At 39.4% G+C, this 15,657-nt stretch overlaps 1 protein-coding gene across 1 annotated transcript in view; it reads left to right on the top strand.

The window, feature by feature from the left end:
- The window catches only part of C15H11orf65 (chromosome 15 C11orf65 homolog), a 113,720-nt gene that overhangs the window by 79,131 nt on the left and 18,932 nt on the right, over nucleotides 1-15,657 (top strand). Inside the window, exon 6 of the mRNA XM_061440225.1 lies at nucleotides 1,373-1,503. Coding sequence (XP_061296209.1) covers nucleotides 1,373-1,503 — 131 coding nt within the window. The remainder of the gene's footprint in view (nucleotides 1-1,372; nucleotides 1,504-15,657) is intronic.

Below are 15,657 nucleotides of genomic sequence, written 5' to 3'. Positions count from 1 at the left end.
TAATTAATCCGTGGACAAGAAGTGGGTGTTCTTGAGAGTAATATCCCATTTTTTGTACAGAGCTTGTAACAGCAAACCCTAGTGGGAAATCACTTGGGTTTTCATGGTGTTGAAAAATATAACATGTATTTATATGAACTAAACAGAATGATTTAAAATATACATGGTTTCTAATGCATATATATGATTTGAGAATTTTTCTATAGACATGTCTGTTTAATCTCCTTTTTGTGGAAATATTTTTTATCCAAGGATATTTGTTAACTTATATTTTAAAAGTTAACATTATCTGGTTGTATAGTTCTGGATGTTTGTTTATATGGCTCAAGTGTCTTCATTCAAATCCCTCAATCTCTGATATACAAATTGTAGAATGTAGTATATTGGATATACTAAGTATGAAAAATGATCAAAGTGTGAATTCATTCATTCAGTCAACAAATTTTATTGCATACCAGTCAGATATATGGCATTTTACTAGATGCTTAATAAGCAATGGTAAATAAAAATATTCCTCCACTGAAGTAGTTTGCCTTTTAATTAAGGAGAGAGTCAAGTAAACAGGATATTTCAGTACAGTGCTTTAATAGGCAAATTCAGAGTGTTGTGGGGGATAAACTGTCCTCTTTGTTATTTAATGTGTATGTGGTGAGGGAGGAGGAATGAACTGGAAATAAGAAAACAAGCAACCAGCTAGTATAAGCATCATATGGGGAAATCACGAAGTCTTAAGATACAATGGTGAGACTTCTGTATTCTTGGAGGGTGCCCATATTCCTTGAGGATTTGTTGTTACTGTTCAATTGCTAAGTTGTGTCTGACTCTTTGTGACCCCATGAACTACAGCACACTAGGCTTCCCTGTCCTTCACTGTCTCCCTGAGTTTGCTCAAACTCATGTCCATTGAGTCAGTGATGCCACCTGACCATCTCATCCTCTGTCATTCTCTTCTCCTCTAGCCCTCAATCTTTCCCAGCATCAGGGTCTTTTCTTTTCCAGTGAGTTGGCTCTTCCCATTAGGTGGCCAAAGTACTGAGGATTAGAGTCTTCAAAAGTCAGTAGCACCTACTGGTCAGCTCTGTTCTTATGAGAAACTAAAACACTCCTAGAATATGTCTATTCACTTATTCATTCAACAAATACTTATTAAATACTACCTCAGTACACTAATTCTCTTTAGTTTTTCTATGGCATGTGTCTCTTAAGGCTCAATGTGCTATTCACTTAATTAGAAACATCTTAAAAGGGTCTATCCTCTCCTCTGTTTCTACCTTGGTATATTCCAAGGTAGAATATAGTTCTTGTTTATAGTCAGATAACCTCACAATCAGTAATTTAATATTTTGTGTATTCATTTTTCATTTCTCAATAGTTTTGGAGGCCTACTGAAAATGTGATGGTGGGAAACAAAAAGGAAAGTGAATTCCATTTCTCCAAACTGAAGAGAAGGCAAGATATGGAAAAGAAAAGAAAAATTAGAAAAATACAATGGATGCAGCAAATGTAGGTTGATGAAATACTTAGAATTATTTTTTTTAAATTATTCTCTTGATTTATTTTTTTTTCCTGGAAATTTATTTTTTATTTTTTTAATTTAATTTTATTTTTAAACTTTACAATATTGTATTAGTTTTGCCAAATATCGAAATGAATCCACCACAGGTATACCTGTGTTCCCCATCCTGAACCCTCCTCCCTCCTCCCTCCCCATACCCTCCCTCGTCCCAGTGCACCAGCTCCAAGCATCCACTATCGTGCAACGAACCTGGACTGGTGACTCGTTTCATACATATTATACATGTTTCAATGCCATTCTCCCTATACTTAGAATTATTAAAGAAGTATATATTTTCAAAAATTGCTATCACTAGTAAAAATAATCACGTTATTTTAAAAATAAGATGAAAGATTACAGTTATTTTTTAAAAATACAATGAAAGCAAATATTTAATAAATGCTTGCTAGAGACTGTTAATATCTAAGATATAAGTGGAAAAAGACAAATTTTCTTTGACCTCAAGGAAACCACAATCTTTTGCCACATGAGATGAAAATCAGCATTTACTTTTATATGTGAGATTAATATGACCTATTCACCAGGCATAGGCATTCCCTGGTGGCTCAGATGGTAAAGAGTCTGCCTGCAATGAGGGAGAACCAGGTTCAGTCCCTGGGTTAGAAAGATCCCCTAGAAAAGCAAATGGCAACCCACTCCAGTATTCTTCCAGAAAATCCTTGGACGGAAGAGCCTGGCAGACTAGAGTCCTTGGGGTCATAAATAGTTGGACACGACTGAAGTGACTTTGGTACCTTCTAGACTTACTCTATACCATTCTCAACATTTTTTTGTCCCCTAAAGAAACTGACATGTAAGGATTACACTAAAAGGCATTCTGGACCTATCTAACAAATATTAAAAGCAAGTCTCAAAGGAATCAAATCATATCCAAGTTTACTTGACAGTATATAAGAACAGTGGAAAAGGGAATGGCAACCCACTCCAGTATTCTTGCCTGGGACATCCCACAGACAGAGGAGCTTGGTAGGCTACAGTCCGGGGAGATGCAGAGAGTCAAACATGACTGAGCAACTGAGCACACACCACATACATACAAGAACAAACTCCCCAGATATTTAAAGGAATAACAAAAAACTTTAGTACTCAAAATCATATAAATTAACAATGTCTACCATGTAGTAATCAATTGCCACACATTCAAAGAAGCAGGAAAATAGACCCCTGAGAAGAAAAAATAATATCAGCCAACTCAGCAAAACACCCATGGCTGATTCATGTCAAATGTAGGGCAAAAACCACTACAATATTGTAAAGTAACTAGCCTTCAAATAAAATAAATTAATTAATTTTAAAAAATAAAACAAAAAGGTAGGAAAACTTTTCAGATAGATAAAAGCTGAAGAAGAAAAGTGATTCTAAGTAAAAATCTAGATACGTACAGGAATGAAGAACACTAAAATGGTAACTGTGTTAAATAAATGTACAGAATTTTCTTCTTACTACTTAAACCTCTTTAAAAAGTAATTAACTAACTACTGAACTACACACTTGAAAATAGTCAAGATAAATAGTTAAGATGATAAATTTTATGTTGGTTGTACCACAATTTTTTAAATGATAGGTATTACATTTTTATTCAGACTAAAATTGAAGAAAGTAGGGAAAACTACTAGACCATTCAGGTATGACCTAAATCAAATCCCTTATGATTATACAGTGAAAGTGAGAAATAGATTTAAGCGACTAAATCTGATAGATAGAGTGCCTGATGAACTATGGACTGAGGTTCATGACATTGTACAGGAGACAGGGATCAAGACCATCTCCATGGAAAAGAAATGCAAAAAAGCAAAATGGCTGTCTGGGGAGGCCTTACGAATAGCTGTGAAAAGAAGAGAAGCAAAAAGCAAAGGAGAAAGGGAAAGATATAAGCATCTGAATGCAGAGTTCCAAAGAATAACAAGGAGAGATAAGAAAGCCATCCTCGGCGATCAATGCAAAGAAATAGAGGAAAACAACAGAATGGGAAAGACTAGAGATCTTTTCAAAAAAATTAGAGATACCAAGGGAACATTTCATGCAAAATGGGCTCGATAAAGGACAGAAATGGTATGGACCTAACAGAAGCAGAAGATATTAAGAAGAGATGGCAAGAATACACAGAAGAACTGTACAAAAAAAATCTTCACGACCAAGATGATCATGATGGTGTGATCACTCACCTAGAGCCAGACATCCTGGAATGTGAAGTCAAGTGGGCCTTAGAAAGCATCACTACAAACAAAGGCAGTGGAGGTGATGGAATTCCAGTTGAGCTATTTCAAATCCTGAAAGATGATGCTGTGAAAGTGCTGCACTCAATATGTCAGCAGATTTGGAAAACTCAGCAGTGGCCACAGGACTGGAAAAGGTCAGTTTTCATTCCAATCCCAAAGAAAGGCAATGCCAAAGAATGCTCAAACTACTGCACAATTGCACTCATCTCACACACTAGTAAAGTTATGCTCAAAATTCTCCAAGCCAGGCTTCAGCAATATGTGAACCGTGAACTTCCTGATGTTCAAGCTGGTTTTCGAAAAGGCAGAGGAACCAGAGATCAAACTGCCAACATCCGCTGGATCATGGAAAAGGCAAGAGAGTTCCAGAAAAACATCTATTTCTGCTTTATTGACTATGCCAAAGCCTTTGACTGTGTGGATCACAATAAACTGTGGAAAATTCTGAAAGAGATGGGAATACCAGACCACCTGACCTGCCTCTTGAGAATGCAGGTCAAGAAGGAACAGTTAGAACTGGACATGGAAAAACAGACTGGTTCCAAATAGGAACAGGAGTACGTCAAGGCTGTATATTTTCACCCTGCTTGTTTAACTTATATGCAGAGTACATCATGAGAAAGATTGGGCTGGAAGAAGCACAAGCTGGAATCAAGATTGCCAGGAGAAATATCAATAACCTCAGATATGCAGATGACACCACCCTTATGGCAGAAAGTGAAGAGGAACTAAAAAGCCTCTTGATGAAAGTGAAAGAGAAGAGTGAAAAAGTTGGCTTAAAGCTCAACATTCAGAAAATGAAGATCATGGCATCTGGTCCCATCACTTCATGGGAAATAGATGGGGAACCAGTGGAAACAGTGTCAGACTTTATCTTTTTGGGCTTCAAAATTACTGCAGATGGTGACTGCAGCCATGAAATTAAGAGATGCTTACTCCTTGGAAGGAAAGTTATGACCAACCTAGATAGCATATTCAAAAGCAGAGACATTACTTTGCCAACAAAGGTCCGTCTAGTCAAGGCTATGGTTTTTCCAGTGGTCATGTATGGATGCGAGAGTTGGACTGTGAAGAAAGCTGAGCACTGAAGAATTGATGCTTTTGAACTGTGGTGTTGGAGAAGACTCTTGAGAGTCCCTTGGACTGCAAGGAGATCCAACCAGTCCATTCTGAAGGAGATCAGCCCTGGGTGTTCTTTGGAAGGAATGATGCTAAAGCTGAAACTCCAGTACTTGACCACCTCATGCGAAGAGTTGACTTGTTGGAAAAGTCTCTGATGCTGGGAGGGATTGGGGGCAGGAGGAGAAGGGGACGACAGAGGATGAGATGGCTGGATGGCATCACTGACTTGATGGATGTGAGTTTGAGTGAACTCCGGGAGTTGGTGATGGACAGGGAGGCCTGGCGTGCTGTGGTTCATGGGGTCTCAAAGAGTCGGACACGACTGAGCGACTGAACTGAACTGAACTGAACATTTTTATACTGCAAAGTAATGAGCTAATATTGATGTTGCCAATCAAGTTATACTTAAGTATCTGATTCCACAATTATACTCCTTTTCTCTTATATTGAAAAACTTCATCAAACATTACATAATTACTGGACTTCCCTGGTGGTGTAGTGGATAAGAAATGCCTACCAATGCAAGAGACACAAGTTCAATCCCTCATCCAGAAAGATTCCACATGCCATGATGCAACTAAGCCCATGTGCCATAACTACTGAGTCTGCGTTCTAGAGCATGCAGGTCACAACTGTTGAGCCTGTGAGCTGCAACTACTGAAGCCTGTGTACCCAGAACCTGTGCTCCACAACAAGCAAAGCCACAGCAATGAGAAGCCCACACACTGCAACAAAGAGTAGCCCCTGCTGGCCACAACCAGAGAAAGTCTGCCTAAAGTGGACAGTAAATCCCATGGACCAAGGAGCCTGGTAGGCTGCAGTCCATGGGGTAGCTAAGAGTAGGACACGACTGAGCGACTTCACTTTCACTTTTCACTTTCCTGCATTGGAGAAGGAGATGGCAACCCACACCAGTGTTCTTGCCTGGAGAATCCCAGGGATGGGGAAGCCTGGTGGGCTGCCGTCTCTGGGGTTGCACAGAGTCAGACACGACTGAAGCGACTTAGCAGCAGCAGCAGCATAGAAGGTTGGAGTAACACGACCAACCAACTTGACATAATTGGCATTTATAGAGCACTGAACTCAACCAAAGAAAACAAATTCTTTTCAAGTGCACATGAAAAGCCTTCACCAAAATACACCATATCTGGGCCATGAAATAAATACCTACAAATTTAAAAGAATTAAAATCATACAAATGAAGTTTTCTAATCATGATGAAATTAAAAATTATTTAAAACAGAGTAAAATAACAGAAACATTTCTTGATTTCTGGAAAACCTCCAAATACTTGGATATTAAACAGCATATCTTCAAATAATCCATGAGTCAAAGAAGTCACAAAAGAAACTTGAAAATATTTTTGGTTTAACAAAAAATGAAAAGACAACATACTAAAACTGGCGGAATGCAGCTAAAGAAGTACTTACAGGAAAATTTATATCATTTTCTATGAGACTAGTGTTATCTGATAAAAAACTACTCAAGGTTTATGAGGGGGAAAAACTACAAAAAATAACAAACCAATATTCTCTCATGAACATGATAATAAGTAATATTATAAACAAATGGAGTTTATCCTTGGAATACAAGATTGGTTTGACATTTGGAAATTAATCAATGCAATTCACCAAATTTGCAGACTTAAAAAAGAAAACTGGATATGATGATCTCAAAAAGATGCAGAAAAAATATTTACAAAAGTCTAGCTAACATTTGTAATTAAAATTCTTGGCAAATTAAGAATAGATGAGAGCCTCCTCAACTTGATGAAGATCATCTATGAAAAGCCTGCAGCCAACATGATACTTAATGGTGAGTGGCTGAATGCTTTCTCTCTAAGATCAGAAACAAAGATGTCTGCACTCACTACTTCTTCACAACATTGCACTGGATGTCCTCGTTAGTGCAATAAGGGTGGCAGGGTGAAGTGGTGGGAGAGACACTGAGATTGGAAAAGAAGAACTAAAATAATCTTTATTTACAGTTGACATGATCATCCGAGGTTAGTGATATTTCTCATGGCAGTCTTGATTCCAACTTATGCTTCATCCAGCCTGGCATTTCGTATATTGTACTCTGCATATAACTTAAACAAGCAGAGTGACAATATATGGACTTGACGTACTCCTTTCCCAATTTGGAACCAGTCCGTTGTTCCATGTCCAGTTCTAACTTTTGCTTCCTAACATGCATACAGGTTTCTCAGGAGGCAGGTAAGGTGATCTGGTATTCTCAACTCTTTAAGGATTTTCCACAGTTTGACTGTGATCTACACAGTCAAATGCTTTAGCATAGTCAATGAAGCAGAAGTAGATGTTTTTCTGGAATTTTCTTGCTTTTTCTATGATCCAATGGATGTTGGCAATTTGAAATACTGGGCTGGATGAAGCACTAGCTGGAATCAAGATTGCTGGGAGAAATATCAATGACCTCAGATATGCAGATGATACCACCCTTGTGGCTTAAAGTTAAGAAAAACTAAAGAGCCTCTTGAGGAAAGTGAAAGAGGAGAGTGAAAAAGCCGGCTTAAAACTCAACATTCAGAAAACTAAGATCATGGCATCTGGTCTCCTCACTTCATGGCAAATAGATGGGGAAACAATGGGAACAGTGACAGACTTTATTTTTCTTGGGCTCCAAAATCACTGCAGGTGGTGACTGCAGCCATGAAATTAAAAGATGCTTGCTCCTTGGAAGAAAATCTATGACCAACCTAGACAGCATATTAAAAAGAAGCACTGCTTTGCCAGCAAAGGTCATCTAGTCAACACTATGGTTTTTCCAGTAGTTGTATATGGATTTGAGAGTTGGAAGGTAAAGAAACCTGAGCACAGAAGAATTGATGCTTTTTGAACTGTGGTGTTGGAGAAGACTCTTGAGAGCTCCTTGGACTGCAAGGAGATCCAACCAGTCCATCCTAAAGGAAATCAGCCCTGAATATTCACTGGAAGGACTGATGCTGAGGCTGAAGCTCCAAATAATGTGGCCACATGATACAATGAACTGACTTATTGGAAACGACCCTGATGCTTGGAAAGATTGAAAGCAGGAGAAGGGGATGACAGAGGATGAGATGGTTGGATGGCATCACCGACTCAATGGACATGAGTCTGAGCAAGCTTGCGGAGTTGGTGGTGGACAGGGAAGCCTGGAGTGCTGCTGTTCATGGGGTTGCAAAGAGACACAGCTGAATGCCTTAACTAAATTGATATGACCATCTAAATACAGAATTCGAAGGAATCTATTAAAAAGCTACTGGAACTAACAGTTGAATTTATCAAGGTTGTAAGATACAGAAACCAATTGTATTGCAGCAAACAATTAGAAATCAAAATTAAAAATTTACAGTGGCATCAGCAAATATGAAATACCTAGGCATAAATTGAAGGAAAAATCTATATGACCTGTACACTGAAAAGTAATAAACACTGTTCATAAAACTTAAAGACTTAAACAAAGAGCTATAAGATATTCATGGATCAGAAGACTCAATATTGTTAAGATCAGTCTCTCCAAATTGATGTATATAGTCAATGTAATCATAATCAAAAATTCCAGCTGGTTGTGTGTATGTGTATTGACAAGTAGACTTGAAAACTTTCATGTAAATGCAAAGGAACTAGAATAATCAAAATAACTTTGGAAAAAAATTGGAGAACTTACATTACCTCATTTTAAGACTTATTATAAAACTACTATAATCAAGATGTGGTGGTACTGGCTTTAAGATAGACATGCAGATCAATGGAACAGAATAAAGAGTTGAGAAATAGACCCAAACACATGTTGTTGAGTTTCAATACATATACCAAGGCAATTTTATTGGTAAAGGATATTCTTTTCAACAAATTGGATACTCAAATGCAGAGAAATAAATCTTGATCTTTATCTCATATTGTTGTTTAGTCGCTAAATTGTGTCCAACTCTTTGCAACCCCATGGACAGAGGATCCCATATATCCTCTGTCCATGGGATTTCCCAGGCAAGGATGCTGGAGTGGGTTGCCATTTCCTTCTCCAGGGGATCTTCCCTACCAAGGGATCGAACTTGCATCTCCTGCCTGGCAGGTGGATTATTTACTACTGTACCACCTGGAGCCCTTTCGTCATATATAACTTAATTTGAAAAATATCATAGATCTAAATATAAGAATGAACTCTATAGTGCATACAACTCAATATCTAAAGAACAAACAATCCAATCACAAAATGAGAAGATCTATATAGGCATTTGTCCAAAGCCATACAGAGGGCCAGTGAGCACATGAAAATATGCTCAACATTGCTAATTATTAGAGAAATGCAAATCAAAACCACAGTGAGGTATCATTTCACACATATCAGGATGGCAATCATCAAAAAGTCTAAAAATAGTCAATACTGGAGAGAGTGTGTTGAAAAGGGAATCCTCCTAATACTGTTAGTGGGAATGTAAATTGGTGCTGCTACTATGGTAAACAGTAAAAAGGTTCCCTAAAAAACTAAAAATAGAGCTACCATATGATCCAGCAATCCCATAATTCCTGGCCATGTATGCAGCAAAGACAGAGATGCTAATTTGAAAGAATACGTGTACCCCAATGATCATAGCACCACTATTTACAATAGCCAAGACATGGAAGCAACCCAAGTCCCCATCAGTAGATAATTGGTTTAAGAAGATGTGGTATACATTTACATGTGTGTGTGTGGGCTCAGTCCCTCAGTTGTGTCCTACACTTTGTGACCCCATGGACAGTAGACTGCCAGGCTCTTCTGTCCATGAAATTTTTCAGGCAAGAATACTGGAGTGGGTTGCCATTTCCTACTCCAGTGGATCTTCCCAACCCAAGGATTAAACCCATGTCTCTTGCGTCTCCTGCACTGACAGATTCTTTACCACTGTGCCACTGATTTGTATGGTATATGTATATATACTATATATGTGTGTATACATATATATATATATATAAAATGGAATATTAGCCATAAGAAAGAACAAAATAATGCTATTTGCAGCAACATGGATAGACCTGAAGAATACCATACTGAGTGAAGTAAGTCAGATAAAGAAAAGACAAATATTACATGATATCACTTATATGTGGAATCTAATAATAATACAAATAAAACTACATACAAAACAGAATCAGACTCACAGACATAGAAAACAATCTTACAATTACCAAAGGAGAAAATGTGGGGAGGGATAACTTAGGATAATGGGATTAACAGATACAAACTATTCATATAGATACAATCAGTTCAGTTCAGTCGCTCAGTCGTATCCGACTCTTTGCGACCCTATGAATCGCAGCATGCCAGGCCTCCCTGTCCATCACCGACTCCCTGAGTTCACCCAAACTCATGTGCATCGAGTTCGGTGATGCCATCCAGCCATCTCATCCTCTGTCGTCCCCTTCTCCTCCTGCCCCCAATCCCTCCCAGCATCAGGGTCTTTTCCAATGAGTCGACTCTTTGCATGAGGTGGCCAAAGTATTGGAGTTTCAGCCCCAGCATCCAATATTATATATTAAATAGATAAGTAACAAGAATTTACTGTATAACATAGGGGAGCATATTCAATATCTTATAATAATCTATAATGCAAAATAATCTGAAAAGTATGTATTTTTCTGGAAAAAAAAAAAAAAAAAGCACTTTATGAGACCTTAAAAAAGTGAGTGTTAACACCAAGTAAGTACTTATCCAAAAGTAAGCAAACAAGGAAACCTTAGTGTCTATGGTTCTAGCAAAGATTTCATAAGTAGGACACAGAAGGCATGAATTAGAAAAGAGTGTTAAATTGCATTTCATCAATGTTAAAAGCTTTTCCTCTGCTAAAGACATTTTTGCAAAAATACAAATGCAAGTCACAGACAGGAAGAGAACATTTGCAAAATATGTACATGATAAAAGTCTTGTAACTAGAATATGTAAAAAAAAAACTCAAAATTTAGTGATAAGAAGACAACCTAATTTTAAAATGGGCAAATGATCTGAACACTACCAATGAATATGCAGATAGAAAGTAAGTACAAGTGACTAATGACAATCATCATTAGTCATTAGGAAAGTGCAAACCAAAGCTGTAGTGAGAAAACATTATACAACCACTAGAATAGCTAAAATATTCTGTCCTAGCAATTTTTGGCATGGATACAGAACAAATGCAAATTAGTACACCTACTTTGGATAACAGTTTGACAGTTGTTGTTTTTTTAAATTTTACAAGTTAAACACACATCTACCATTCTACTCAGTTATTTACCCACTAGAAATAAAACATATGTCTACAGAAAGATGGTAATACAAGTTCATAGCAGCTTTATTTGTAATAGCCCCAAACCAGAAACAACCCATCAACCCAAATGTCAATGGATAAACAAATTATGATGTATCTACACAAAGGAATACTACTTGGCAGTACAAGGAATGAACTATTCACACATAAAAACATGGATGAATTTCAAAATGGTGATGCTGAATGAAAGCAATCAGTTGAGAGAGAGTACATAAATGATTTCATTTATATCAAATTATAGAAGGAAATGGCAACCCACTCCAGTGTTCTTGCCTGGAGAATCCCAGGGATGGGGGAGCCTGGTGGGCTTCCGTCTATGGGGTCGCACAGTGTTGGACACGACTGGAGCGACTTAGCAGCAGCAGCAGCATAGAAAATACAAACAAATCTAGAATGGCACAAAGCAGATCAGTAGTTATCTGGAGATGAGGGTTGGGTAAAGGGGGCAGGAAGGATACCAAGTACCTCAAGAACTTTGGGGGTGATGGATATATTCATTTCTTTTATTATAGTGATGGATTCACAAGTACATACTTTTCAAAACTCTTCAAATTGTAGAGCTTAAACACAATTTATTATTTATCACTTATGCTCAATAAGCTGTAAAAAATGTTAAAAGAACATGTTCAGGCAATCAGAAGATCTCCATGGAGTACTCCTTCATCTCCTGTGGTTGCAGGGTGAGCTGGAGGCAATCCAGGTGCGATTGAAAGGGTCACAAACAGTGCTTGCAATGTAATGAAAAAACTAAACAGGTCTTGTGCACTAAGCTAAGGGCATTATTGGAGAAGTGGAACCATGAGACCTCAGTTCAGTTTAGTTCAGTTGCTCAGCTGTGTCTGACTCTGTGATCCCATGAATTGCAGCACGCCAGGCCTCCCTGTCCATCACCAACTCCCAGAGTTCATTCAACTCATGTCCATCGAGTCGGTGATGCCATCCAGCCATCTCATCCTCTGTTGTCCCCTTCTCCTCCTGCCCCCAATCCCTCCCAGCATTAGAGTCTTTTCCAAAGAGTCAACTCTTAACGTGAGGTGGCCAAAGTATTGGAGTTTCAGCTTTAGCATCATTCCTTTAAAGAACACCCAGGACTGATCTCCTTTAGAATGGACTGGTTGGATCTCCTTGCAGTCCAAGGGACTCTCAAGAGTCTTCTCCAACACCATAGTTCAAAAGCATCAATTCTTTGGCACTCAGCCTTCTTCACAGTCCAACTCTCACATCCATACATGACCACTGGAAAAACCATAGCCTTGACTAGACGGACCTTTGTTGGCAAAGTAATGTCTCTGCTTTTGAATATGCTATCTAGGTTGGTCATAACTTTCCTTCCAAGGAGTAAGCGTCTTTTAATTTCATGGCTGCAGTCACCATCTGCAGTGATTTTGGAGCCCAGAAAAATAAAGTCTGACACTGTTTCTTCTGTTTCCCTGTCTATTTCCCATGAAGTGATGGGAATAAACTAAGATGCCATGATCTTAGTTTTCTGAATGTTGAGCTTTAAGCCAACTTTTTAACTCTCCTCTTATTTGGGCAGACATAGATAAGGCTTGAGAAGCTTGAGCCTTCAAACTCTCCTGTTGGTGAAGGAAACTCTTCCTCCGTGTTTTGAGGGAACAAGCCCTTTTCTGCATAAAGGCCTTTCAATGACTGTACCTGGCTCAGCTGCCTCACACACTTGTGCTGATTCTCCTTAGGATTCCCCCAGAACCATTTCCTCATTGCCTCCAGCCCACAATGAGACTTATATCTCAGGACAGTACAGAGAGGTACAAGGTCGACTCCAAGAGGAGCTAACGTATTTATTAACCAAAAGAGTTCTGAGGATTTACCAATCTGTGTTGACAGGAGCTCAGAAGGATGTGTGAAAGCGGATTCTATGGTGTTCAAGAGTTGATTGGGCTGAACTTATTGATATGACCACACTCACTTGAGATTAGCGATTTAATGTGTTGGCTTGAGTATCCAGAAATGGTGTTCAGGAAATTCCCTGGCTGTCCAGTGGTTAGGATTCCACACTTTAACCTCAGGGGGCACAGGTTTGATCCTTGGTTGGGGAACTAAGATCCCACAAACCATGCGGTGCAGCCAAAACAAACAAACACATTAAAAAAAAATAACCAGAAATAGTGTTTACATTGGCCTAACAAAGCCTGAACTCAGTCAAAGCTCTACAGTTACAAAATGCCTGAACTTCTTGAGTACTCTGTAGAAAAGGACTTCTAAAAGAGGCTTGGGTAAAGCATATGTTTGTTCCTTTTATATGCAATCTGCTCAACCACCCACTAGCTGCAACCCAGGGGGTCCCAGAGGAAATGCTTTTCATCAAATCATTAGGAAGTGAGGGGAGCAGCAGAATTCTTAATGAACTTGTGGTGGCCATTTCTTTATAGAGTGTAGGTGACAGTGGGGAAAGCTCCCCTAGAATTGGTTCCTGTAGTTCACTGGGAATAATGGAACTTTGAAGTGGTGGAAGTGACATAAATTGCAGCTAAGCTTCCTCCAGATGTGGTTTCTTTAATGGAACAAATCAACACTGTCCCTGGCATATGTTAGGCTGCTGTTGACTTAGCAAGTGTGTTCTTTCCCATCCCGATCAGTAAGCAAAGAGAGGAGCTTGCATTTAAATGGAAAGAACAGTGTGTCTTTACATCTTACTCTCAGAGCTCTGTGCGCTTTCTTGCTCTTATCCCCAGGAGCATGCTACCTCAGTGCTCAAAGAGCATCATGCCTGTCCTTTACACTGGTGACCTTATACTAATTGACCACAGTTAGGAGAAACTAACAACTCCCTAGATTAGGGGTCCCCATCCCCCGGGCCAAAGATTGCCAGTGGTCCCCAGCCTGTTAGGAACCGGGTCCCACAGCAGGAGGTGAGTGGAGGGCGAGCTCCTGTCAGAGCAGTGGTGGCATTAAATTCTCAGAGGAGCACGAACCCTTCTGTGAGCTGCACACGCAAGGGATCTAGGTTGCACACTACTTATGAGACTCTAATGCCTGATCATCTGAGGAAGAGCTGAGGTGGTGCCAAAAAGTCTGGGGACCGCTGCCCTGGATGACTTAATAGGACAAATACACACTACAGGGTGGGAGATAAACTTGGCCAAAAGTTAAGGGTCTGCCACGTAGCTGAAGCTCACAGACATTTTGGGATATCCTTTCTGAAGTAAGAGACAAGATGCTATACCTTGCACCATTCACCTTGAAGACAAACACTCTCTAGATTTGGGAGATAAAATATGTCACATTTGGGCATGCGGCTCCAATGCATATACTAGATAACTAATAAGGCTAGCAGGCACCAGTGAGACATGGTGTAAGAAAGAACACAGTAGCGGGTTCATAATGTGGGGCAAACTGCCCTACCCCTTGGGCTTCATAGCCCAGCAGTCCCAACAGTGTTGGAAATATCTCTGACTGTGAAAGACTGTGTGGGGTCTCTAAAGCATCCTAATGGGAGGATCATAGCACAGACTTCTAGGGTTTAGGAGTAAGGTAGTGCCTTTCTCTGTCAAAAACTACTTGAAAAATTGTTCTGGGCTAGCTACTGGGCCCTAGTAGAGATTGGAAGCTTGTCAGTAGGATACCAAATGCTATGTTTAAGAACCGACGTGGATTTTATCTAATCCACTGAACTGTGAAACAGAGTATACAGCATCATTTCAGTATAAAGTAGATCCAGTATATATGAGAATGGGTCTGAAAGGTCCAGAAGCCCAAAGGAAGATATATAAGTAGGTGGCTCAGACTTCTTCAACACCTACTTATGCTACATTGGCTCCTCTTCATCGCCATACTTTTGGCTTCACCGGGAGTCAGTTGTGACGTGTTACCAGAGGGAGAGTATATTTGGTCTAATTCACCATGAATCTGCACAGGATGTTAGGAACATCCAAAAATAGACAGCCACTAGATTACAATCCCTCAGTTAGCCCAGAAAGTGGTCAAAGGATATTCACCCAATGAGCACAACTGAAGGAAGCTACTCTTCATATATGAGTAGGGGGTAGAATCTTATTGACTATGAGCAGTAACTAAAAGTTTCTCAGTTGATTGGGGCCTTGAAAATAATTAAGTTGGAAAACAGTGATTAGGTCTAATTAGGTCTGCAGAGACAGATGCTAAGAATGGGCACTGAATATATTCATGTCCTTGTGACTGTCCTCCAAAGGGCCTAGATGAGGCATGGGTTTGGGTGGACTCCAGGAGCTGGTGATGGACAGTGAGGCCTGGTGTGCTGCGGTTCATGGAGTCGCAAAGAGTCGGACACGACTGAGCGACTGAACTGAACTACAAACAAAACTAGTGGAGGTGATGGAATTCCAGCTGAGCTATTTCAAATCCTAAAACATGATACTGTTAAAGTGCTACACTCAATATGCCAGCAAATTTGGAAAACTCAACAATGGCCTCAGGACTGAAAAAGTTCAGTTTTCATTCCATTCCAAAAGAAA

Source organism: Bos javanicus, chromosome 15 (assembly GCF_032452875.1).
Source record: "Bos javanicus breed banteng chromosome 15, ARS-OSU_banteng_1.0, whole genome shotgun sequence".
Taxonomy (NCBI): domain Eukaryota; kingdom Metazoa; phylum Chordata; class Mammalia; order Artiodactyla; family Bovidae; genus Bos; species Bos javanicus.
This window is presented reverse-complemented; position numbering and strand designations above follow the sequence as displayed.